Raw genomic sequence first — 24,536 nt, forward strand, 5'->3', positions numbered from 1 at the left:
CTGAAATTCACTGAGTCGAGTGTTAAGATGGATCATTAAGACGTGATGAGAGGCCGGATAATTTATTTGATTTGCTACTGTAGGTGAGTTATTTTTGTTGCTCCTGCTTAGACTGCTAATGGATCAAACTTCTTGAGCTAATATTTAACCCTTGTGTGGTGTTCGTATTTTTGTTACTCAGCCAGTGTTCATGGGTCTGGTGGACCCGCTAGAGTTTTGGCTTTCCAAATTAACACTATCAAACAATTTTATGTTAAATTACTCAACAGATGTTTACTTCATCCCAATTACAAGACATATGAACAGCAAACATGGTTAATTTTTTCCCTTTACCTTTGTTCGATCACATTTATGAATTAATGTGCTTCTCGTTTTTCTTTTATATAAAATGTTATAAATAAATCAGTTATAATCAAGTGGAGTGAGTGGAAAGACACAACACATTTACACGTGAAAAAATAATTAATTGTTTAATTTTTCTTTTGAAAAAAACTGAACACGGGTCTCACAGACCCGAACACCATACAAGGGTTAAAACAAAAGTTTGATATACCAGTGGTATTATCAAACTTTACTCAATTGTGCTGCTGAATTCATTGTGAAATATCTGTGTTGCTCTGTGTGGACGGGTTTAGTTCATTACTGCAGGAATTACTGCAGAACTTTCCGGTGAAGCCTCATGGTTCACTTATAAATCCTGGCGCAAAGATATGCAAGGTGGTTCGCACAAAATATCAGAAAGTTAAAGTATACAAGCGGCTGGTAAAGATGTAGCAGCTAAATGGAGAGCATTTCCTTCCGAAGCTGGAGCAACTAAAACACAAATAAGTGGAACTGTAGAAAAACATCACTGCTCTGTTTCTTCTGCCCCCTTCCTAAAAACTTTTCAGGGGACTTTAACTGTTTGTTAACACAAATTTCAATCATCAACACGGTAGCGATCTAGTGCATGTGGCCATGCAGAAGTTCAAAGTGAGCATCGATGTGCAGCTGACAAAGATTCAGCAGCTGTGTGAAGCCATCATGTCACCATGGACCAGCATCTCTGAGCAATGTTCCCAGCAGCTTGTATGCTATGAAGAATTAAGGCAGTTATAAAGGCAACAAGGGGCTCCGAACCACGACTAGCAAAATTTACTTAATAACAGTAACAATCACAGTGTTTTATTTTATTAAAGTTTTTTTATCTACTATAAACTTAGCACCTGTATAAGAGCTATAAGCTTTCAGTTAAAACCAACATTAAACCATATGGAAACATCAGAACATGACAACTAATAATGATGAATGCTTGAGTATGTAAAACCAAAACATTACTTTCATTCTTTTAAAATATCACTCAATTTCCTGACTGAGTACAGATTCCCCAGTTTACAACAAAGCTGTATATGCCAGGTAATCTAAAAATATTGATCTGATTTTAGATTTGGAAACACGTTTGATATGTGAAGCCACAAGTTGAATGTGTCGGTGACAGCAGTAAGAAAAAGAATACATCTACTGCAATTCTACTAAATTTATATGCAACCGAAGATTAAGATTGCTAAGAAACCTCCATCCGTCCTCACCTTGCAGGACTTGACAATGATAACTCCAGAATTTTTATAATTCTTCTTCTTTTTCTGTTTCTTGGGATTAATGCAGTCAAACTCCACCTGCAGATACAGGAACGGGTAAGAGGAATGTGTCACTATCAGTAACAGAGGAGTGGGTTTAGCAGGGACAATACAAGGAGAGGAAAAGCTGAGATGACAGCAGAGTTGAAAAGAGTTGGTGTGAAATGGGAAAATGATCAGAGAGGCAGACGATCGAAAGACTGCGACTTGGATTCACAGCTTCCCCATAATGATGAGAGCAGGTTCACCTTGACTGTCAAACTATAGTGATATAGTACCATTAATATAGTGAAAATGAAAACAATACAGTGTTAAAAAAACAGAAAGATTTAATTTTATGTGATGCTGTTGAAAGAAAAGTGAAGGACAGGATGGCTGCTAATACTGTAAGTCACACAGACACACTCTTAGGTGGCAATGTCTGATCAAAACAGACATTTTAGTCAGTCAGCGATTCATATGACAGGTAACTCTAAATGCCTTGTCATGTTACTAAGGCTCGGCTAAGGGATATTTTACATCTCAAAAGCACTTCTCTTTTTATCCATTCCATTCTCGCTCTGCTTACACCCCCCCACCTCTCCATCCTGCCTCTTATCTTTATTTCCTTGCTATTTCCCCCACCCAACATCATTACCACACATGATGAGACTCAGTGGGAGAACAAGTCATGAGGCCGCTTTGGCACATGCATGCATGCAGTTTCACTAGCAACACACGCGCGCGCACACACAGACCTGCTAATGAATGACCTACGTTCTTATCAGTGCATCATACATCTTTGACAGATCAGGAACTCACATGCGAAAAGAATAAATCTCAATAAAATTAGAAACAATACCAATGTATAAATGAATGCTTCTCAACTATAAATCAAGCCACAACAGGCAGAAATACAGACATGTGGTAAGAAATGAATTATAGCACTTCACATTACAAGTTAACCCTTGGGCTCATAAGTTGATATCAGTTGATAAATATCATGAAATTACCAAAGTAAAACCCAATCACAAGTTTGTTACTGTGTCGCATAAGACAAAGTCTAACCTAAGATATACCCATGTGTACTCTTACTACCAAGCAATTGCACAGTTATAAGTCTAGTAATTACATTGTATTTACTTAAATAATGTCTCTTTATTATTATCTAATTACCCTACTACTAAACTCTGTACACACTGGAAACGATTCACTAGTTGCACACTGCTGTACGATGCCTGGTTGCTTGTAGACATTCCAAGTTCTGGTTGCTTAGATGACCCTCTAATGTGTTCACATCCAGGTCATATGTCATATATACAGGTCCTGTCTAGAAATTGCGTCAAGTTTATCTTGGGCCCTGCCCACTTTTGATCACCAGCTTTTATTTCGCCCGTATTGGCTCAAAGTCGCTGAATGTGATTCACTTTCTTTAGTTTCTTGTTGCAATGTTGGCCCAATTGCTTCCAGTGTGTACACAGCTTGACACTGCATTACAAAAGGATTCAAATGCTTAAACTCATTAGCTTTAATTTTATGTATGCTGCACGTACTGCCTTCCTGGCTTGCACACCTATTTGTTAGCATTTCTGCGGCCCACCCTGCATCCCCCTACTCTCGCCTCTTTCATATGTGTAACAGCGATATCCTAAACCTGGGAGGCACCGCTTATCCTGAATAAGCTCTTTCTCGAGCCGCAACCTCTGACCTAGATCATTTTCTTCTCATGAGCCTGTCACCTTTATTATCAATAAACAGTGTTAAATCATGTTTGAGTTGTGTTATCTGCTAGCGAATAGCATGCTAACATGCCACCTGCTAAAATGGAGCCACAAGCACAATCATGTCAGTGTTTTACCTCCACTGAGTTCTGGGCTTCACTCATCTTTGCAACTGTGGTCTGAAACTCTCCAATGAAGTCATGTCCTCCATCATTATCGTAGTCATAACACAGCACCTGTAATTGTGCAGAATGCATCACATCATGCTAGTCTTTTCTTTCACATGGGCAGCTTATAAATAAAAGTGGAAACTCAAGCGGTTATGTGGTTTCTGGTATCTGTGTCCTACTTTCACTTCTGTACTGACTCTTCACTTCCTTTTTAATTTTTTTCAAGTTTGACATTCTAGCCAAAGGACACGATAAAATTATTTTTTATTTTTTTCACAGTGGATCTCACCTGTTAGATTCAGTGAAGATTACATTAGATACTAAACATGTCTTCTAATAGAGAAAGTAAAAATTCTTACTACTAACCTTGATGCTTCTGTCCACGTCTCCATTGCACAAAGAAATGAGAGGCACGGTAAAAGGTTTCCACACTGGATCTAAAGTGTTCTTTATGACCTGAAGTCACAGACACAAAAATAGGCAGCGGAGCAGATGTATGATGCAATTACCTGAACTTATGTCTGTAATTAAAGTTGTACCACTTTGTGTGAGGCCAAGTTTAGCTGAAAATGACAGTGAACGATAATAACAGTCAGATGAAGGTAAGTTTAACCTCTGCCAATGACTCACCTCTGTCCTGTGCACAAGCATCCATTTACCATCTTCTCCCTGTTTGTGAAACTCCAGGTAAGGGTCTGACTTCCCAAAGAAGTCCTGCACAAACAAACACACGGTGAATTTGCCCTCATGTCTTTTTTTGTCTGTTTACATCTCTTATCTCTTTCACAAAACTGCAACCACTAACCACTGTATGACAACTGCAAAACTACAGGTGATTTCTAAAAAAAAAAGTTTCTTCGAACACTTAAAAGATCAGATTGTTTAATTAATTCACTGGAGTTTTAACTACAGCATACAGCAGGTACACAGCTTGAGCTTGAATCCTACTCACAGTTATGATGTTTCTGAGTTGCAGTATATCAAAGCTGCTTAAACGGCGATATTTAATATGTAACAATTTTATAATATCAACAATTTTTAAAATTGTCCTTCAATCGGAAATAACACCACATTATAGTGTTTAAAAGGTACATATGTGTACTGTAGTACACAGTGCATTGTACCATAGGCCAAAACACCTTGTAATGTTACATAAAGGTAGCACCTATTATGGCAGCTGAGTCATTGTGCGCACTTACTTTTTAATATTTCAGGGTTTAGAAACATGTTGCTGTTACAAACCCACCGGATACTTCAAACCCCTTTCCATACCTGTTTTAACATCCCAGAATCACTAGCATCATACACAATACACACAATACACTTTCAGTTCAATCATGCCCGCAGTACATATGGCCCAAATGTGCGTTTCCTGTAAATGTTGTTTGTCCTGGTTCCTGGTTTCACCCAGTGATTTTAGTCTGATATAAACAGGCTTTGGGAATGTAATTTTTCCTTAATGTGGTTTCAAACAAAGTGTTGTTAGGGACAATTTTATTGAATAAATTTCTTTGAAAAATTATTTTTGTTATAGTCTTTGTTATCAGCGACCTTATGCAGTAAGGTTTAATTGACACTGGGAGATTATACAGTGGTTTTTTTGTTTTTTATTTTACTATAATCTTATGATATTTATACTAAACTAAAACTAAACTGAAATCAAAAGAATTTAAATGTCGAAATTATGACTGAAGCCATTTTATGCTTTAGTCAAAAGGCTATGACTAGAACTAAATCAAAATTATCTGCCAATACTAAATGCTGCAGGAATGACTGTTGGAGGTTGCAGTTGTTTCAGCAAACATCCCAAAATACATATTTAATGTGTCAAAACAACAGTTTTAATTCCAGCTACCCCAGCACCTGATAGCCTGTTGTTTGGCAGACAAAGGTGAAGACTATGAAAGCATTTAAATCTCGTCTGTGTGGGCTGTATTTGTGTGACCTAAAGTGGTATGCATGCTCAAATATATCTGAGTGTGTGTGTATGTGTGTGTTTGGATTTGTACCCTGAGTGTGTGTACGTGTGTGAGCATGCGGGGGTCTAACTGCCTACCTTCTTATCCAGTTTACGCCCACTCAGGGTCAAAGTGATGATTCTGTTGTCAGACAACTCCTGCGCTGTTATCTAAAATAAGAGCACCGCACAACATTAGCGGCAGCAGAAGCACTCACAAATATTAACATTTACATCAACAACAGCAACAGGAACCGTTGGCAAACACGGTAACGGCAGCAGCCTCGATGACATCAAGATCAGCGACTGTAGCCATACCGTTCACGTAAACATCACAGACAACAGCAAGTTTAGGTGACACAGCACAGTGTGCATTTTTTACATTTGTCTTGTAACTCATTAAGTGCATTGAGACATTGACACCTTTCAATCAGGTGCATGGCCAGGTCACCAGGTTAGTGACTTCCATATATTCCTTATACAGCACTATTAGATTGCTGACTACCCTTTAAACAGATCCTCAGAGGGTCTGAGGGCTGTTTATGATGGCGGTCATGCTCTGAGTCTCTTACTTCTAATTAGATCTGGGGGCAACATGGCGACCTGTCACACCCCAGTTTAAGGAAAATACTAACGCTAATAAGCTTGGGGTGTCTTTACTTAATTTATTTAAACCAACATAACTGACGATCCAACGGGAACTTACCCTTAAATAATCTGGTCTCTTCTCGGGACCATTCCTATTTTATTTTTGTAAATAAAGTTTTTAAAAAACAAATAAGTTCATAATATTCATAATATTCAGTTTATAGTTCATAATATTTTCTTTTAAGAGACAGTAGACATTCTTACTGTAATGGATCCTTTGCCAGCTTGCTTCCCATTGGCTAAGATCAGGGGTCTGTGAAGTTTCTTATTGGACACAATCTATTGGATCAGGACAACAATTATTTATTTTTGAAATTGAGCAAAAATCCACTTTAAAATACAGTCTGCATCTAATTGTAAGAATAAATTCCATCTAGTTCAGTTTATCCTATCCCTTCTTCTCTAGACTATACCTGTAGTTATAAAGAATATACTTCAAACCAAAGAAGAAGAAATCATTCAGTACCACTCCCAGTGTGCAAACAAATGCTCCCAGGAAGTCGTGCTCGTCGAGCTGTGTGGCACACTTGTCTTCATCGAACATGGCAAAGCGAAGTTTCTGGATTTCTTCAAAGTGGTAGTCCACCTGGAACTTCACCCCAAACACTGGATTCAAGTTGTTCACAGCTGTTTCAGTGCGTCCCAGCTAAAGGTCAAGAAACAAGGAGAGAAAAATGCTGTAAAAATTAAATAATTCCACTATTGTCCCTTTTAACGATTCACAAGCGTGTCATAGTCCTGGTCCTGAACTATCGAGCTCTGTCCAGCGCTTGTTTTTAATTGATCATGACCTAGGTTATTCCTTCCTCAACAGAATGCTCTTGTGTCCTGTTGTCAGGTCTTCATCTCTCTGCTAAGTTGGTTTCTATTTTATTTTGGCAGTCCTCTGTGTTTTATCCTTAGTTTTACTTCCTTTGTTTTGTTATACCTCATTAGCCTCACCTCTTGTACCCAGTTGTTCCCTGTTATCCTGATTAGTCTTAGTGTGTCAGTTTGTAGAAAGAGCTTTGGTTGTCCTTTGTTGTGATATCTGTTATGATTTCCTGTGTGTCCTCTACCAGTTCAAGTCTTGAGTTTGGACCTTTTTTCCTTGTTCCTGTGTTTTGGATTGCTTTCTACCACCATTAACAAAGAGCTTTTTTTAATCCTGCCTGTAGAGTCTGGTTTTGTGTAGACACTACATTACCAAAATAGCTGCTCACCTGCATCTAACAGTCTCAAAGTCACCACAAAATCTAAGCTCCGTCCCTTCCAGCAAAACACAAGTGGCTAGTTTTTCCCTTGGTTTTCTGTCCATGTTCCTTAAACAAGACTTGAATGCCAAAATAATAGGTTAAAGTAACTGTGACTCTTCTGTTGTGGAAAACTGCAAGACTGGGTAGAATCTGCAATCTTGCAACATGTGGCAATTTATACGGAAGGTTTGTAAATTCTTAATGAAAGCTTAAAAGACTAAAAATAAATGACTAGAAACATAATAATGAATTGAATTATTAGTATGAATACATGTAAATACTATCATACATAATCATCAATTTAACTTTTGAGTATTTAGTTGCAAAAGTTTAAATTATTAAAATTAAAATTAAAATTGGATTTTATTTTGGAATTTTACAAAGCTGCAAAAAACAAACAAGTTTTTATATAGTATAAAAATATTACTGTTTGTGTTTACAAAAAGCAAAGCATGTACATGCATACAGTATGCAATTTAATAAAGTGATACTGATATGTATCTGGCAACTGTAACGCACCAAACGACTGTAAAATAGTTTGAGTCGCTACATATGCGTGTCTGTGTTTCTCCAATCTTTTTTACTCTAGAGATTCCAAGAGAATGATGTGTAGTCTTAACATTAGTTTTGACACACACTTCTCTAAAAACATTTAATACTGAATGCATTAAACAAGAATCAGCCTCGGGCAACTCTTCAGCATCCCTGATTGTGACACCAGCATGTCGTAAAGTCTGTGGCGCCCACTCGAAGCCAGGATTCCCCCCGATAACAAGATGCAGCTAAAAAAACAAAACAAACTTGGCCAGTGATGATCAAATCTGTGGGAGTGTGTTAGACAGAGACCCAACAATGTGCCTCCTACCTGCCATCCCCAGAATTACTATAGATTCCTATAAATATTAAACCTTTGTCTGACGTTGGGTTGATAAAGAACAGCAGATTTATCTGAACTTTTAAAGTAGCCTGCTGCGGTGGTTTGTAGTAAATGTATCCTTAAACCAAAACAAAGTCCTAAAAAGCTGCAGCCGTCTGACAGCACTTTATCCAATTTAAGGGCCCTTTCCCCTAAAGCCATTGTTTTTGATGTTTCTCAATGCGCTGTGTTCTCAAGGCCCCAGAGAGCAGTTCAGACAGCAGACAGATAAGAGGGTGTGGGTGCCTGAAAAGAGTGCTGTGAGAGTCATGTTCTTTGCTCTGACTCTTCTAAACCAGGTAGTTGACTGGCTCATCCCACTACTCTCCAGCCTGACTCACCCACGACACGTACAATCATTAAACGAGGTCACATATACTCAGCCTGTCACCACTGAATATAAAAGGCCTTAAAAAAGTTCAGCTCATTCCTATAACGGAGACGGGAGGGATGAAATGCAAACCACTGGATGTCTAGAATTTCAATCTGGAGAATTTAAATTAAACTAACTGAACTTTGATACACACCAAAAAAGTGAAATTCTTTTTGAAAGGAAAACTCTTATTGATGATCTCCAAACCTATGGGACCTTTGGTGTCAAACACAAAGCCCAGGGGCCAAAATCAGCCTCCAATAACTCCAATCTGTCTCACTGAACGGATTTTGAAAATGTGAAGGAGGGCGTAAATTTTACACTTGTACAGTAGACGTATTTTCATAGGCTAATCTGTTCAATAATTGTATGCTGTTGTAATGCTGCTCCTTTGACATAAAGAGTCAGATACCATCACATATTTGATTTGGCAGTTTTAAACCAGATACCCCTCCTGATACAACCCAAAAGGGGATTTGTGTCTCTAGCTGGAACTCAAACAGTGACCTTTAGTTTGCCAAGCAAATATGTCAACCATCAAACTATGGAGCCATCACTATTGCCCTATAGTGTCTAAGACCAGCCAAACATCGAACAGTTTTTTTCTTGAGCCCATTTCCCAACATCTAACACTTTTATTCATAGTAACATTTACTGAAGGCACATCTAGACAGTTTATTAACCTTAAACGAATCTCCAATTCTGCAGAATCCTGGTATATTTTCTATTCACCAGTCTTTACTCAAAAACCCCTGCAGCAAACAGCAGTACCGCCATCTATTACTTAGCTGTTCTAATGCAAGTGGTTGCATACGATCTTCCAATGTTCATATATATTGTATATACTCCTTTCACTATTCTTGTTTGCTATTTATTCCTGATGTCTTTACTATTTACATTTTATTTATATTTATATTTTATTTTAATTCTGTCCAGTACATGTACAATAACAATAAAGGGCTATTCTATTCTATTCTATTCTATTCTATTCTATTCTATTCTATTCTGTTCTATAAAATGTACCTTTCTCGTGCCTCTGTGAATGCTTTTATCTAAGATACATTTCTCTCTGACTGTAGGTAATGATATTAGTACAGAACTGAGATACTCCAGCAGGAAAAAGGTTTTAACTTCACCCTGCTACCGGTGCTTGCAGCACTTATCCATCTGTCTGACTCATGGGAAGGGAGCAGTGGAGAATGGCTGCACTTCGTAGCTTAAAAACTCAAATTATTGGGACATCACAGCACGCCAGCAGGCTAAAATCTCATAGCAGTGCCTCTGTGGATTTGATCCTGGTTCACTGAGCTTTAGAAATGAATCAGATCCCTCTGGCGCTTCATGCCTCCTTTCGTTTCTTATCTGTTTATGTTTACTACTAGATAAAAAAGAAAAACAACAATACAGGTCACTGAGATTACTTCAGATAGAGGCACTGCCCGCTGTAGGAAAAATTAAGCTGTAGAACTGCAGCTGGAGGAAACAGGTACAGGAAGAAAAGTACAGGTACTGATAGGGTTATGATAGATAAATAAATAGACTTTTAACAAAACAAATGCAATGGATGTGCATCCCGCAGCTTAATTTATAGTGAGTTAAAGGAATTTAGAAGCAATCTGTTATAAGTGTTCGTGCCTTAGATTTGAGCGGACACTTTTATTTTTTTCATTCAGCAGACAGGGAGAACCTCCCCCAACAACCCGCACCCCATAACATAACAAGGACACTTCAGCCCAACAGCTCAATACCAAGATGTTGAATCAATGAAACAAACCAAAGCGGCTCTAAAGACATCGGTGATGATGTTGCTAATAAATAATCACTAGGACCAGCCTACAGCACCAAAACAATCTCTGCTAAACACTGACAACTGGCAGGTGCAAAAATGTACCAGTGAAAGTGTGCTTTGGCTTTACAGTTTAAATTTAATGTGTTATAACCATAAAAAATGCAACACAGTGGCTGTCAGCAAAAGTTACTTATTTAGTCATCAGCTACAACAATTTTAATATAATTTGTGTCTTCTTTGTGTCCCGAATCATGTCCAAAGTTCACTTTCCTTTAAGCTTCAGTCTATTTACCACCATTTACTGAGGCTTCTAAATATCCCGTGTTTATTGTGCACTCACTAACTTTGTTGTATGTTATGGGTTACTGAGCTGAAAGTCTGAGTTTTCAGTGTCTCTTTGAACATGGATTGATCACCATGGTAACTTGTGCTTACTGCATAACCCGATCTGGAGCAGATTATGTTCAGCTTCAGTTTAAAATAGTCTGGCGCACAACATTTTCAGTCATTCAGTCTATTTACAGATGATACGAAGGAGCCTTTACCGCCACTGAAATAATATTCTAGCAATGAGTGTTTTCATGTTATGCAAAAGAGAAAAAAAAAGAAAAAAATCTAATTTTCTGCTCTTACTTTTGATATGTGTAATTACATATCAAATATTCTGGGGAGTCCTTAATCATTTACGAGTGGAAAATTCAAAACAATACTCTGGTGTGGAAAGTTTTAAACCTAATATTAATCATACACTTGTATGAACTGACTGTCCGTGTGCTGAATTTCTATTCTTTTGATCGAACAGCTAAATTTAATAACGTAGGAATTTAAATTACTGGAAACTTGGAACTCTGGGGACTAATCGTAGAGCTTTGAACTTGTGATAAATGTAGAGGTGTGTTTATTTTTTAAGACACATTTTTTAATATTCTTATAACGTATTTAAAGATGAAAATTACTACAAAATGTCAGTTATATGGGGCTTAATGTGAACCATGCATAGGCCAGTTTACATTGGAATGAATTATAACAAAACTTACTGTTGAGTATCATTTAGTATCACAAATGTAGATCTAATAAATAAGGCTGCATTTACTGCAGAGGACTGTTAGATTTTTAAACCCTCTGGTTTGAATATGCCACTGCCTATGAGTTCTCACTTACAGTTCTACAGGCTTATATCTCGGTTTATAACACGTGTTGAGATTAGTATTGGGATTTGGAGTTGGAAGCTCGGAGAAAAAAAATCCTTGGATTTAGAAAATAGCCTCGGTAGTGTGATACTTGGGTGCCACATCATTTACATAGCTGAGATCCATATTTCTGTAGACCTATCACATTCTTCAAAGACTTTCTAACACTAACTTTGGCTGCTATCTCCCATTTATGGCTACAGTCATTCACTTTCTTTTGCCTTCTTCTTGTTCTGTCACTCATTCATGTCATCACCTCGCTGTCTTTCTCTCCTCCTCCTCCTCATCCTCCTGTCTTTCTCTGGATAATTTCCCCCTCGCCTTCTGCTGCACCCTTTTCTCATCTCCCTCTCTCGCACCTCCTCGTTCTCACACTCTTACCCTTTCGTACCCACTTTTTCTCTCTTTCCCCTCCCCGATGGACCCAGCTGCTTCTCACACCTCTAGCTCACAAGACAGACGAAGATAGACAAGAGACTGAGACACGGAGACCTAGAGAGGGGAAGGCTGGCGACAGGAACGAGAAAGACAATCAGAGAAAAAAACTGAAAGGAACAGGAGGAGATCAGAGAAGTGAGAAAGCTGAGTGTGAGTAAAACAGCGAGCTGTGGATAATATCCGCGAAAAGGTTCGGGCCTCATTTCGCCTCCTCCATCGTTGCCTCACTCTAGGAGCACTAAGCTTTTGTTTCCCTTCCCGTTGCTATGGTAACTGTTGGCAATTTCACATCGGAGCCACATGCCCTGCTGACCGACAGCTAGCTGCAACCCGAGGCACTCGCCTACACACAAACACACAAACACACACACACACACACACACACACACACACACACACACACACACACACACACACAAAAAAAACCCAGATTGCTCTGTTGACCAGCTGTTAGCTGCAGAAGATTCGAAGGAGGAGTCTGCACACACCAAAGCTTCATCACCGTCTTCCTCTTGAGCATCTTCAACTTGTTTCCTCAGTGGGTCTACATGGATAGACCATGTATGATCAGGACACATGACAGCCACTTCCTAGCAGTGAATGCACAAAATATTAACAGTGCTGTTCCGACATAATATGGACTTTGAGCAAGTGGGCTGGTAGTTTAAACGTCATCAAATGTCCGTTCCAACTGCGACGGTCAGTCGTCTCCATCACATGCACCACGTTTCTGGAAATCTTCAAAACAGATGTTTGCTAAGCTGCTCTGTTTAGAAATATAGTAGCTGGCAATGATTCTGCCTATTGATTTTCGTGAGCAGTGTGCTGGAGTCTTGAAAATGGCCTCATGATTATTACCATCTTCTCATGTTGGACCTCTGCACCGACGCTTCAAACCTGACTCAAGCTCACAGCAACAGTCGACGTGCACTGTGTACTTTTACTGCGCCTCAAGTGCGCTTAAAGTGAATTAGTAATGGCAAAAAGATGACTTCACAAAGCTGGATGAAGCGTTTGAAGACCTGTTAATATAAACTAACCCAAGAAAAATACATAATTACTGTGAACTGAGAACTATATAAAAATAGCTAACAAACAGCAAAACCAACTGACCAAGATCTGATACAAACTGGAATTTAGCAACAGAGTTGCTGCACTTCAACCTATTACCCCAGTTGTTGCTATTTGCAGGAAACAACCCAAACGAGCCAGGCTTGCCCTAATCACAATCATACTACTGTTCTAATAATGCTCTCCTAGCATTTTGTTTGCCTTAGCAAACCATCTCAATGAGCTTTTGGGAAAACGTATTTACACATATTTGTACCATTAACTCCTTCCCCTCATTCAGCGGGTACTGCGGCAGATAAATTAAAGGTGCATCAAAGCTACTGAGCTAAGATCTGTTTCTTCTGCTTTGGACTCTCCAGCTGTCCATAAAGCCGAAGCAGAGAAGAAGAATTAGCAGCTGATTTCAAACCAGTAACTTTCTGCTTTGAGTCATGAGCACACATCAGTGAGAGCCTCTACTGACCAGAAAGGATTTCAGTACAGCTGTTGTTTACTTAAATAATTTCCCCCAGGGATCAATAAAGTATTCTGATTCTGATTCTGATTCTCTGTTAGTTTTCTTGTCAACGGTAAAAACCAACAACAACAAAAACGAAGGTATAATCACTTCTTTATGCTGTCTGGACCTGTGCTCTGGTTTAAAGAGAATAAAGTGACGTTTTATGCCATTCAACTAGACTTCAGTGCCATCTTGTAATGGATACAAGGAACAGGTGAGTGAATGAGAGTCAACACAGTCAAAATGATTAAAACCACCTGAGTGGCTTTATCCCCGATGGGCATTTCTCATCACTGGTATGGACCACCAAGCCACTATACACATAGTTACCAGTTTCTGACTTATAAATGTCAAAAAAATAACACTAAAGGCCTTAAAATCCAATGAACAGCTAATGCAGCAGCCAAAGGCATTCGTTTTCCACTGCCTGTTCAATAAAGATACACGTAGCCACCATGATACCACGCGCTGGTTGGTAAAGGTCACAGTAAAGTCTCAACCTAAGCATTTTCAAAATCAATACCTCAGCTTTATGAAATCTGACTATGAAACTTAGGGCAGTGACTGACAAGTAGTTAGCCTGGCAAGGAGCAAAGGAGCTGATGGATGTTTTCCTGTAAATTTCTACACAACTGGATGTCATTAGAAAGAATGCGTCACTTTTTTACAGCTAAATGCTTTTCTAGTTAATTTTTGATTATCTCAAAGCATTTTTAATCCTCAACTTCCCAGTTATTGAGTGTTAAAGTGAAGTAAGCTTGTCAAATTGTAAAAATTTCTCTTATATTCTGTGAACACATTCCTTTTCCATTCCAGGCAATTCAAATGCAGCAACAGAAAGCCACACTTCTAATTGGAAATATGGCTTTCACTTCAGTTTAACCCTGCACCTTTAAGAGAAATGTCATCGTAGCAGCTTTTGGTGTTTCCCCTTATTTGGTGCTTTTCCAAAGTTTAAATCAGAAAAAAATTTTGTTTAACATGATGATGCATCCTCGTGAAACCTGAGATTTTATGGCAATGATTTAAAAATGTCAAACATGTATTACTGACTCTCTTTCCGGTTTTTGTGCCTTTGCCCGAGTCTACACTACTTGTCTTAGATTGGAATGCCGCTCATAAATCTTGCAACATCCTATTGGGCTCAGCATGCCATGGCTGATGCCAGATGGTCAAGACATCATGACTTTGGATCTGACTCACAACCTATAGGCTCTTCCTGCAGAGTATCATAGACTACAAACAAAACCTTCTGGTTCCCTTTCCTCGAGGAGCCAGCATGGTGGATGTAACCTTAAAAGCACTTCTTAGAATTATTCAAATTTTCCATCCTCCCCTCAATCTTTTTATTTCTGCACTTTAATCTTCTCTCTCCACCTCCCAGGAGTCGCTATACACAGTGTGAAGAAGCGCCAACATGGGTTTGACTACTTATGATCTTAACAGTAATATATCAACTCTCTGTTCGGCCTTTCCTCTTCAGTCTGCCATTCCATTCTCCATTGATTCTGCACCATTAAAACAAAACAATCCTCTCATTTCTCGTGTCATTTTCTGTAGTCTTTCTCATCACTTGTTCATAAAGGTGTGGGAAACAAATTTCCCACACGTGGGACTAATAAAGGTTATCTTATCTTATAAAGGATGTATGTCTCTCCATCCTTTACTGTACCTCCACCCAGTTTCCATCCACTTCGTGGAAGAGAACGCAGAATGGATCCGACTTGGAGGCTACATCTCGATCGAGCAGGCTGGACGCAGTGACCGACAACTCCACCCGTGTGACACAGTGCTGAGGTCCGACACTGCGCTTCTGGCCATCAGTGGCCAAGCCCAGTGTGTAGGCCATGGTCACACCTGATCACCCTGAAGGAAAGCAAACAGGCAGAAGTAGGCAGAAAGACTTTTAGTTTCATACTTCTTGACACTTAACCAAATATGTCATCCTGTCGATTGACAAAAATAAGATAAAACAGAGCTGCTGTGATTATTAATAACAAATCTCAGCACATTCTCAGCTTGTGCAATGAGAATATGTGCAGTGATATCATGACAGTGAACTAAAACTCTCTGCATTACGTGCAGTTAGCTGGTGGAAACATTACACCTGAAGATGCTACCTTTGGCTCTGTGAAGTGGTGAGGGTTATTTTTTCACAGACTAAATGAATTTATCCTCTGCAGAGTACCATCATAGCAGAGCTGTTACAGCCTGCATCACAGCATAGGCGCACATTCACTCACATTCCTATAAACACCTTCTTCTGTACTTTTTTGCATAAGTGTTCACTCACTGTGTGATGGGAGCATCAGAGAGCAACCAAAGGATATCTGGCATATCAACCACCAACCTTTTGGTTTCTAGATGACCTGCTATACCTCCTGAGCTGCAGCCACCCGGAATAGAACATAGAAAATATATCATATGTTTAAAATGAGAAAATGTACTATTTTAAGACAGCATTAAGGTCATTATGAAATTGCTGACAGCAACACAACAGTGTATAAATGTCTGGGAACTGAGGAGACCTGCTGCTGGACTTTTGGGAGAGGCAAGCCATCCCATTTTTGTTTGATATAGGATTCTAGCTGCTCAGCAGCACTGGATCTCTGTTGTATGTTTTCTTTGCACTAAATTTTTCCAACAGCTAAATGGTCTGGACTGTAGGCAGGTCAGTTTAACACCCGAGCTCTTATACTGTGCTGTTGGAGTAGCTGTGGTTGGGCTTTATCTTGCTGAAATATGCAAGGCCTTGCCTGAAAAAGGGGTCGACTGGATGCAGCCATATGTTGATCTAAAACCTGTATACATCTTTCAGCATGGGCACATTGCTAACTCCATAGGCACTAATGCACCACCCTAACATACAAGATACAGGCTTTTGACTCGAGTTGGTCCAAGGTGCAAGCTTGATGATCCCTCTCCTCTTTGGTCCATGTTTTCCAAACAGAATTTCTGTGTTAACAGGCAGCGATTCCTGGAAGTGTTCCCGAGCCCTTTAGATGATTTCCATGACAGAATGGTGCCCACTTTACAGTGGGGCAAAAAAGTATTTAGTCAGCCACCGATTGTGCAAGTTCCCCCACTTAAAATGATGACAGAGGTCAGTAATTTGCACCAGAGGTACACTTCAACTGTGAGAGACAGAATGTGAAAAAAAAAATCCATGAATCCACATGGTAGGATTTGTAAAGAATTTATTCGTAAATCAGGGTGGAAAATAAGTATTTGGTCAATAACAAAAATACAACTCAATACTTTGTAACATAACCTTTGTTGGCAATAACAGAGGTCAAACGTTTACTATAGGTCTTTACCAGGTTTGCACACACAGTAGCTGGTATTTTGGCCCATTCCTCCATGCAGATCTTCTCGAGAGCAGTGATGTTTTGGGGCTGTCGCCGAGCAACACGGACTTCCAACTCCCGCCACAGATTTTCTATGGGGTTGAGGTCTGGAGACTGGCTAGGCCACTCCAGGACTTTCAAATGCTTCTTACGGAGCCACTCCTTTGTTGCCCGGGCGGTGTGTTTTGGATCATTGTCATGTTGGAAGACCCAGCCTCGTTTCATCTTCAAAGTTCTCACTGATGGAAGGAGGTTTTGGCTCAAAATCTCACGATACATGGCCCCATTCATTCTGTCCTTAACACGGATCAGTCGTCCTGTCCCCTTGGCAGAAAAACAGCCCCATAGCATGATGTTTCCACCCCCATGCTTCACAGTAGGTATGGTGTTCTTGGGATGCAACTCAGTATTCTTCTTCCTCCAAACACGACGAGTTGAGTTTATACCAAAAAGTTCTACTTTGGTTTCATCTGACCACATGACATTCTCCCAATCCTCTGCTGTATCATCCATGTGCTCTCTGGCAAACTTCAGACGGGCCTGGACATGCACTGGCTTCAGCAGCGGAACACGTCTGGCACTGCGGGATTTGATTCCCTGCCGTTGTAGTGTGTTACTGATGGTGACCTTTGTTACTTTGGTCCCAGCTCTCTGCAGGTCATTCACCAGGTCCCCCCGTGTGGTTCTGGGATCTTTGCTCACCGTTCTCATGATCATTTTGACCCCACGGGATGAGATCTTGCGTGGAGCCCCAGATCGAGGGAGATTATCAGTGGTCTTGTATGTCTTCCATTTTCTGATGATTGCTCCCACAGTTGATTTTTTCACACCAAGCTGCTTGCCTATTGTAGATTCACTCTTCCCAGTCTGGTGCAGATCTACAATACTTTTCCTGGTGTCCTTCGAAAGCTCTTTGGTCTTGGCCATGGCGGAGTTTGGAGTCTGACTGTTTGAGGCTGTGGACAGGTGTCTTTTATACAGATGATGAGTTCAAACAGGTGCCATTCATACAGGTAACGAGTGGGGGACAGAAAAACTTCTTACAGAAGACGTTACAGGTCTGTGAGAGCCAGAGATTTTCCTTGTTTGAGGTGACCAAATACTTATTTTCCACCCTAATTTACGAATAAATTCTTTACAAATCCTACCATGTGAATTCATGGATTTTTTTTTCACATTCTGTCTCTCACAGTTGAAGTGTACCTCTGGTGCAAATTACTGACCTCTGTCATCATTTTAAGTGGGGGAACTTGCACAATCGGTGGCTGACTAAATACTTTTTTGCCCCACTGTAAATGCAGTACCAGAGGATTACAGGCATTAAATAATGTTTTCCAGACTTGTGCACAGAGATTTCTCTCGATTCTCTTTTGATGATATTATGTACTGTAGGTGAGGAGATATTCAAAGTCTTTGTAGTTTTATATTGATTCTGAAAAATGCTGAAAATTGTTCCACAATTTGTGAAGATAGTTTTTTGCAGATTGTTGAACCTTGTCCCATCGTTACTTGTTCTTTTTATACCCCATCATCTTACTGACCTGTTGCCACTTAACCCAATTAGTCACAAAATGTTCCTCCAGCTGTTTCTTTTTAGTGCCACTTACTTTAACGGCCTTTTGTTTTTTTTAAATGTGTTGCTGTCATCCAATTCAAAGTCATCTTAAAATGACACATTTTCTCAGTTTAAACATTTGATGTTTTCTACATGCAACTGTGAATAAAACATGTGTTTATGAGCTTAACACCGGTGAACACAGGTATATCTGATAAAACTAAGTTATGGTCCTGTTCTATTTAGCATGTTGATGCCATTCTTGTCAGTGAGCATACACAATGCCAGCACCTCATCCAAATGGAACAGAGCCATAATTAGAGTTATTAATTACACCTGTGTTTACCCTGAGCCAAAATGGCTGCTCAGTAAATGGACAATTAATTAGACCAAACTAAAACAGAGTGCAGGTACAGAAACTGGCTGAAACATTACCGAGGCTTAAAATGACAGAAACAGATGTGCAGAGATTTTCCTGTTAGGCTGTCATGAAAAAAAGATAAACAGCCAATATCAATATTATTCATAACCTATGGTCACCATCAGCTCAAAAGTGTCTGCCAGTGCCACGAAGAGTGAGTAAATAAATGTGCTACTCTCATGTAATGTAAATGTAAAACTGTAGGTTGCTGTTACATACACACAGATGGCTGGTGTCCAGGATAAACCGCAGTTTCCTTGACGTAACTCTAACAGACAAGCATGTGCATGTGCTCATCTTACGCTGTATCCAACCAAATCCTAAATTACTGGAGACACCGCTGAGGAGAGAACACGAGATGCTCCCAACACCCTGGGTGTCTGTATCTGTTGCCACGCAGAGAGCACAATTACAGAAATCAGTGTTTGACATTTGTCGAATGGAAGTAACATTTTAATGTCACAGTTTGTTTGTTTTTTTAAGTTGTTTGACATATGTGATATCTAACGAAATGAGTGGAAGTTTACCCAGATAACAGAATTAGTAAATCCCCATTACATCAGATCACCTTGAGAATTCGGCTTAATCACACAAATGGTTCTGGTTGGCTAAAAATACCCAATGAGTACAAATAAAACAACACTGGTGTAAAAAAAAATCCACTGGGGGCATTATGAGAGTCATAGTTACCCTGTGATAAACCCAATGATACCCAGGATTAAGCACTGCAAAGACACACACACACACACACACACACACGCTGCCCTGAGCCCAGATCAAAGCCATTACCTCTAAACTAAAGAAGCCTCAGGCTAGGAACGGAAAAAACAGAAAGAGGGAATACACACACACACACACACACACACACACACACACACACACACACACACACACATCTTGAAACAATTGCTGATTTTAGTAAAAAATGTTGTGAATATATTCTCAGTGGTATTGCATTTGAAATAATTCCCAGGTGGCTTTAAGGACAATACAAACAGCACCGCACCCGTGTCCAGATCAGTGGTTTTGTTCTCACAGCGGCATGCTAAAAGGATGCTGTCTGTTGCTAAGATACTAATGTGTCATAAGCAGCGTGCTCCTCCCGCTCAGCTCCACTGTGATGTCAAACTGGTAGTGGTGATGCACTGAAAATACCAGTGCAACATTTTCATTCACTCGCTTTATCATTCATAGGTGGAGAAAAGCGTGTTTTGACTGGCTCAACTACTTTTACTCACTCGCTCCTTGTTTATGGTCTCAGTGGCAGTCTCCTGTATTTATAGATGCTATTAACAACTCCAGTGAGAGAAGGAGCAGAGAGTGGGATAAATCCAGCTTTAAGCTGACACCTGCTCTATCCCTTATATAGAAGTCTGAATGATTAAGAATAAAAAGACATCACAGATTGCCAAATAGCATTATCAAAGAAAACATGGCTTCATGAAGTATGCTACAATGCACCAGAGCAGCTTTAAAAGGTGTGCAGTATATTGCTCAAGTGAACTGTGCTGCACTTTAACTGGATTCAGGATAGGTCCGCAATATTTGAGACATGGGGGGAGGGGGGGGGGGGGGGGGGGGGTGAGCAGGATGAATGTTTTCTAAAAGCAACTGAACCTCACAAAACTGCATGTTTCTTGTACTGTGGCTCTAAAAGACCTAGAGCTGCTATTGCATCATTTTTGGCTACATGATGCACTTTGTGTATGAGTGCACTGTAGAAAGAAAACACAAACAAAATCCAGGTCCAGGTGCAGGCCTCTGACTGTACTGACCGTGCCAAAAAGCTTCACACCTGCTCACACCTGCAGGATGGGCAGGCAGCTTAAAGTGACTGACTGAGGCGGAAAAAGCATGGAAGCAGATGCCAACTTGTTAATACTAGCGGAAGGATCAGCACGCTTTAAGTGTAATTACAAGACCGGTGAGCCATATTGGTGCCAAAGTGGCCAACATCAGTGAAGAGTAGACTCCAGATCTGAATGAAGGAGAGAGATGTGCCAACTTGACCATTAAAACTCTCTTTCACACACACAAACACAACACCTGTCTATTCTGTACCATATTTCCTGTGATATTTTTTTGGTCCTACATGAAAGGTGCTCGTCAAAACATGACATCTTCCCCACATCCTTCCGTGATTAACCTCCAAGAGAAGCACACCGACTGTACATTTTGGCTGCAAGGGTTATTTTTGCGTCTTAGAAGCTCCCCGGTTCCCCTTTGACTCGGGAGCTGCTGTCAGATCTCTTCTTCTAATGTAAACCCAACAGGAAAATGTGAAACCGACTCACCTCGGTAAATGACGAACAACTTCTCCGCCGCTTTTCACTTAAAAAAATCTTTAAGTGCTGCGCACAGTAAAGAGAGAGGAAAAGCAGAGCCAATTTTCCTATAAAGGAGTGAAAGCTGAGGTTAACATTTTTTTTATTATTAATTTTTTTTTTTAACCGGAGTATCCTGGAAGGCGCAACAGTGTGTGAACACAAACCATCCTCGTAGCCTGGACTGTGCTCTCTGCGCCCGGCCACTGAAGGACGGAGTTTAATAAAGCCAACAGTGGTGGCCTCACAGCGGAAGTACGACAAACCCACTCCCAAAACAAAAGCGGAAGAGTCAAGCAGAAAAAACTACTTCCGGTTAGTCATTCATGAGCGATCAGTGTCTATGTTTTCCATAAAATTACAGAACAGGGAAAAGATGCATGTTTTTATACCCTAGTTAATACGGGGAATGCATTTATTCCACATTTAAAACATTTATTATTTTGATTTTTTTTAATTTACTAAGTACTTAGTTTATCTCTAAAACATGACTTTAATCTTCTTCCTTGTGAATAGTACAGACACCAGGCCCCAAGTTTGTTAACTTTCTTTTAACACTACAGCCACATTAGATGTAAAATAAGGCTATTTACAGTACTCAAAAGCACGAAAGAATCAGCACTTTAAAGCATTATTTTGAAAGTATTTTTTGCTTCTGCTAAACGCAGCAAAGCCAAAGCATGTACATCTGCATGCGCAGTATTTTATGTGTTATGTATTCAGTCTTATTGTAGTTTCCATTGTTATTTAGTTGAATTTCAATAAAATGTAAATTACCCTTGTAAAACTTGACATCTTTAGTCACATTTGCATGTTTTTATGTGCTGCTTGTAAGCACGCCCACAGTTTCAGAGTCTCGTTGATCCTGGGGTATACACAACATTTTTCTGATAATTTCATATGAACATTGTGCAAGAATAGCAAGCAAAGCAAATCCATCTTCTACGGAGAGAAATTTGCCTCCAAAGGGTTGCAAATGCGTACGATATGATCCACAAGCGTAAACTAACCTTCATAAATGTTTACAATGATTTGTGTCTAACCTTTTAAGGACTCACGAGTGCTTCAATCCACACACAAACACCTGAAGTAAAAGGACCCAAGTTTTGGTAATCCTCATGCAGCCCATTCTGCAGTACCACTGTTAACCACAAGAGGGCGGAAAGCGAACATAAATGATAACATTTCACTGACGTCCACAGCTGCGAACGCAGCTGCTGGTGCCGCTGACAAGGAAACAGGAGAGGTATAAATTGTGCTTTCCACAATGAGCAGGACGTAAGATGACCTAATCTACACCAAAACGATGTAAAGACAAAGCATAAAGCAATCAGGTATCAACTTTTAATTGTTGACATTGAGAACAAACCAGAATTTTTTTAAGTTGTATATTATAGTTGAGGTGCATATTTTTGTATTAGACTTTATTTAACTGGCATGTATTGCTAGAGCAGATTTTGCTGAGTTTGTGTCTTGTTGACCTGTTTAAATTTAACATCATACTTTATAAAACCGCTGACATAACAAAAAATAGAAACTCAATTTAAAGTTTTCTAATTAGCAGGTCACATCTTAATGCAACTCATAGTCAGGGAATATCAAAAGTATCTGCAATTTTTCTGTCAAGCGCAACCTGCACACAAACCTTTCAAAAACTATATTTAACAAATAAGCAATTTTAAATCCTTTCAGTAAGAGCCAGTGTTGCTCCAAAAATCAAAGGAAAAATAAACAAAACAAAACAAAAAAACGGACAATTACACACAGGAAAAGAGAAAGGAATAAGGTGCATTACATTCAGAAATCAAAGCATCAACATGACTTTAGAAAGTCAGAAATACAACTGGTGCGACCTGCAAAAATTACAGTATCTTCTTTTGGTCACAAAGCAAATACATTCCTATAAAAATGTTTCTTTTTAAAAATTTTAACCCTGATTCAATCACAGCTCAATAAATACATACAATTTCTTGTGTCCTCCTATGATAAACAGCAGAAATAAATACGCACATTGGATAGAGACCACGACCTAGAGTCACCATAGGAGCAGGTAACTCTTCTTTTACTGTGACTTTGTGATTTCTTGTGTTTTCAGTAATGTGGCCTCTAATTATTGTAAACATTCCACAATGCAAATTGACTCCTCGTATCAGAGTCTGCAAAGATATATTCATCATTTCCTCACAGGAAAATAACACAGTGTGGCCTTTATTTTCACAGCAGTTTGGGAGCTCAGTGGTGTGCTACTGAAAGGCGGGGCTCAACACAGGTTTAGTGATTTCACACTTTTTTAAGTGCATACATAAGTTAGTGTAATCTTTTTTTTAAAAGCCATCTTTAATGTACTTTGTGATTTTTTCTAATTTTATTGTAACAAGTTTGAAATGATCACGTCATATGGGAAATACTGTAGTCCCGTTATAACAGTAAAATATTATCTGTTCAATTCAGTAGGGAAGAATTTAGTCATGAGTGTGATAGATTAGTTAAAAGTGAACAGGCGGGACCTGCTTTGTTTATGTGTGTGTTTTTCCTTTCTCCCAGGAATTCAATGATAAAACAGGAAGCAGCTGGCCAGTCTCTCAGCATCACTCACTTGGGTGTCCTCGCCCACCTACTCGCCTGCCTGGGAAGGTGATGACAGTATACCCTCTACCGTAAAAAAAACTAATTCTACTGCTGATTATTACGACTGATTACAAAAGTAAGTGTGTTATTTCAGTGGCTTTGAAGAAAACACTTTTTGTTCAAAATCTAGTGTGGTGTTCTACTGATCAGCTGAGCGTGCCACCTCTCCCAATTTGTGTCCATAAACCTCTTTGTGTGCTCCCCTGTTAATCTGACAGCAGCTTTTGAAAAAAAGGTTTCAGTGGCTTCCACCCGTCTCCTGCTTTGTGAAACCAAAGGCCAATCAGTGCAAAGTCAGGGATTTAAATAGTTTCAAAAATACATTATTTCTTCTTGTTCTAACAAACTTATTTCAACTGTACAGCCGTGTTTCAATAGAGCAGCACTTAGAAAAAAACCACCCAAAACACTTCAAGCAAAAAAAAAAAATAAATAAAATTCTCACAGATTTTTAAGTCAGTGTTGGCAGAAAAAGTACTGGACTGTTCGTCTGCACTGGTGCTGATGAACTGGAATTGTGCTTCTCAACTGTCAAGCAGTGCAGATCATATCAGGTGGAAGAGAAATTCATCCTTCTGTCCCTTAGACCGAGCCTATGGACATCACCGTCAGAGATTTTGTTCTTCCAGAGTCTGAAACCAAGTTCAATAACTTATAAA

General features: G+C 39.5%; 2 protein-coding genes across 7 annotated transcripts in view; both read right to left on the reverse strand.

Moving 5' to 3' along the window:
* Positions 1-21,513, reverse strand: part of cpne2 (copine II) — a 56,534-nt gene extending 35,021 nt beyond the window's left edge. The window contains exons 1-10 of the mRNA XM_082539432.1: positions 21,417-21,513; positions 21,220-21,317; positions 15,275-15,468; positions 6,558-6,737; positions 6,296-6,370; positions 5,543-5,614; positions 4,117-4,200; positions 3,853-3,942; positions 3,454-3,552; positions 1,569-1,655 (exon numbers count right to left, since the gene is read on the reverse strand). Coding sequence (XP_082395558.1) covers positions 1,569-1,655; positions 3,454-3,552; positions 3,853-3,942; positions 4,117-4,200; positions 5,543-5,614; positions 6,296-6,370; positions 6,558-6,737; positions 15,275-15,451 — 864 coding nt within the window. The 5' untranslated portion in view covers positions 15,452-15,468; positions 21,220-21,317; positions 21,417-21,513. The remainder of the gene's footprint in view (positions 1-1,568; positions 1,656-3,453; positions 3,553-3,852; positions 3,943-4,116; positions 4,201-5,542; positions 5,615-6,295; positions 6,371-6,557; positions 6,738-15,274; positions 15,469-21,219; positions 21,318-21,416) is intronic.
* A 1,058-nt stretch (positions 21,514-22,571) lies between these two features.
* The window catches only part of nlrc5 (NLR family, CARD domain containing 5), a 48,059-nt gene continuing 46,094 nt past the window's right edge, over positions 22,572-24,536 (reverse strand). For all 6 annotated transcript variants that reach the window (XM_082540727.1, XM_082540731.1, XM_082540730.1 and 3 more), the window contains one exon: positions 22,572-24,509. In XM_082540727.1, the coding sequence (XP_082396853.1) occupies positions 24,428-24,509 (82 nt within the window). In that variant the 3' untranslated portion in view covers positions 22,572-24,427. The remainder of the gene's footprint in view (positions 24,510-24,536) is intronic.

Source organism: Aulonocara stuartgranti, assembly GCF_965226115.1.
Source record: "Aulonocara stuartgranti genome assembly, chromosome: 7".
NCBI lineage: Eukaryota > Metazoa > Chordata > Actinopteri > Cichliformes > Cichlidae > Aulonocara > Aulonocara stuartgranti.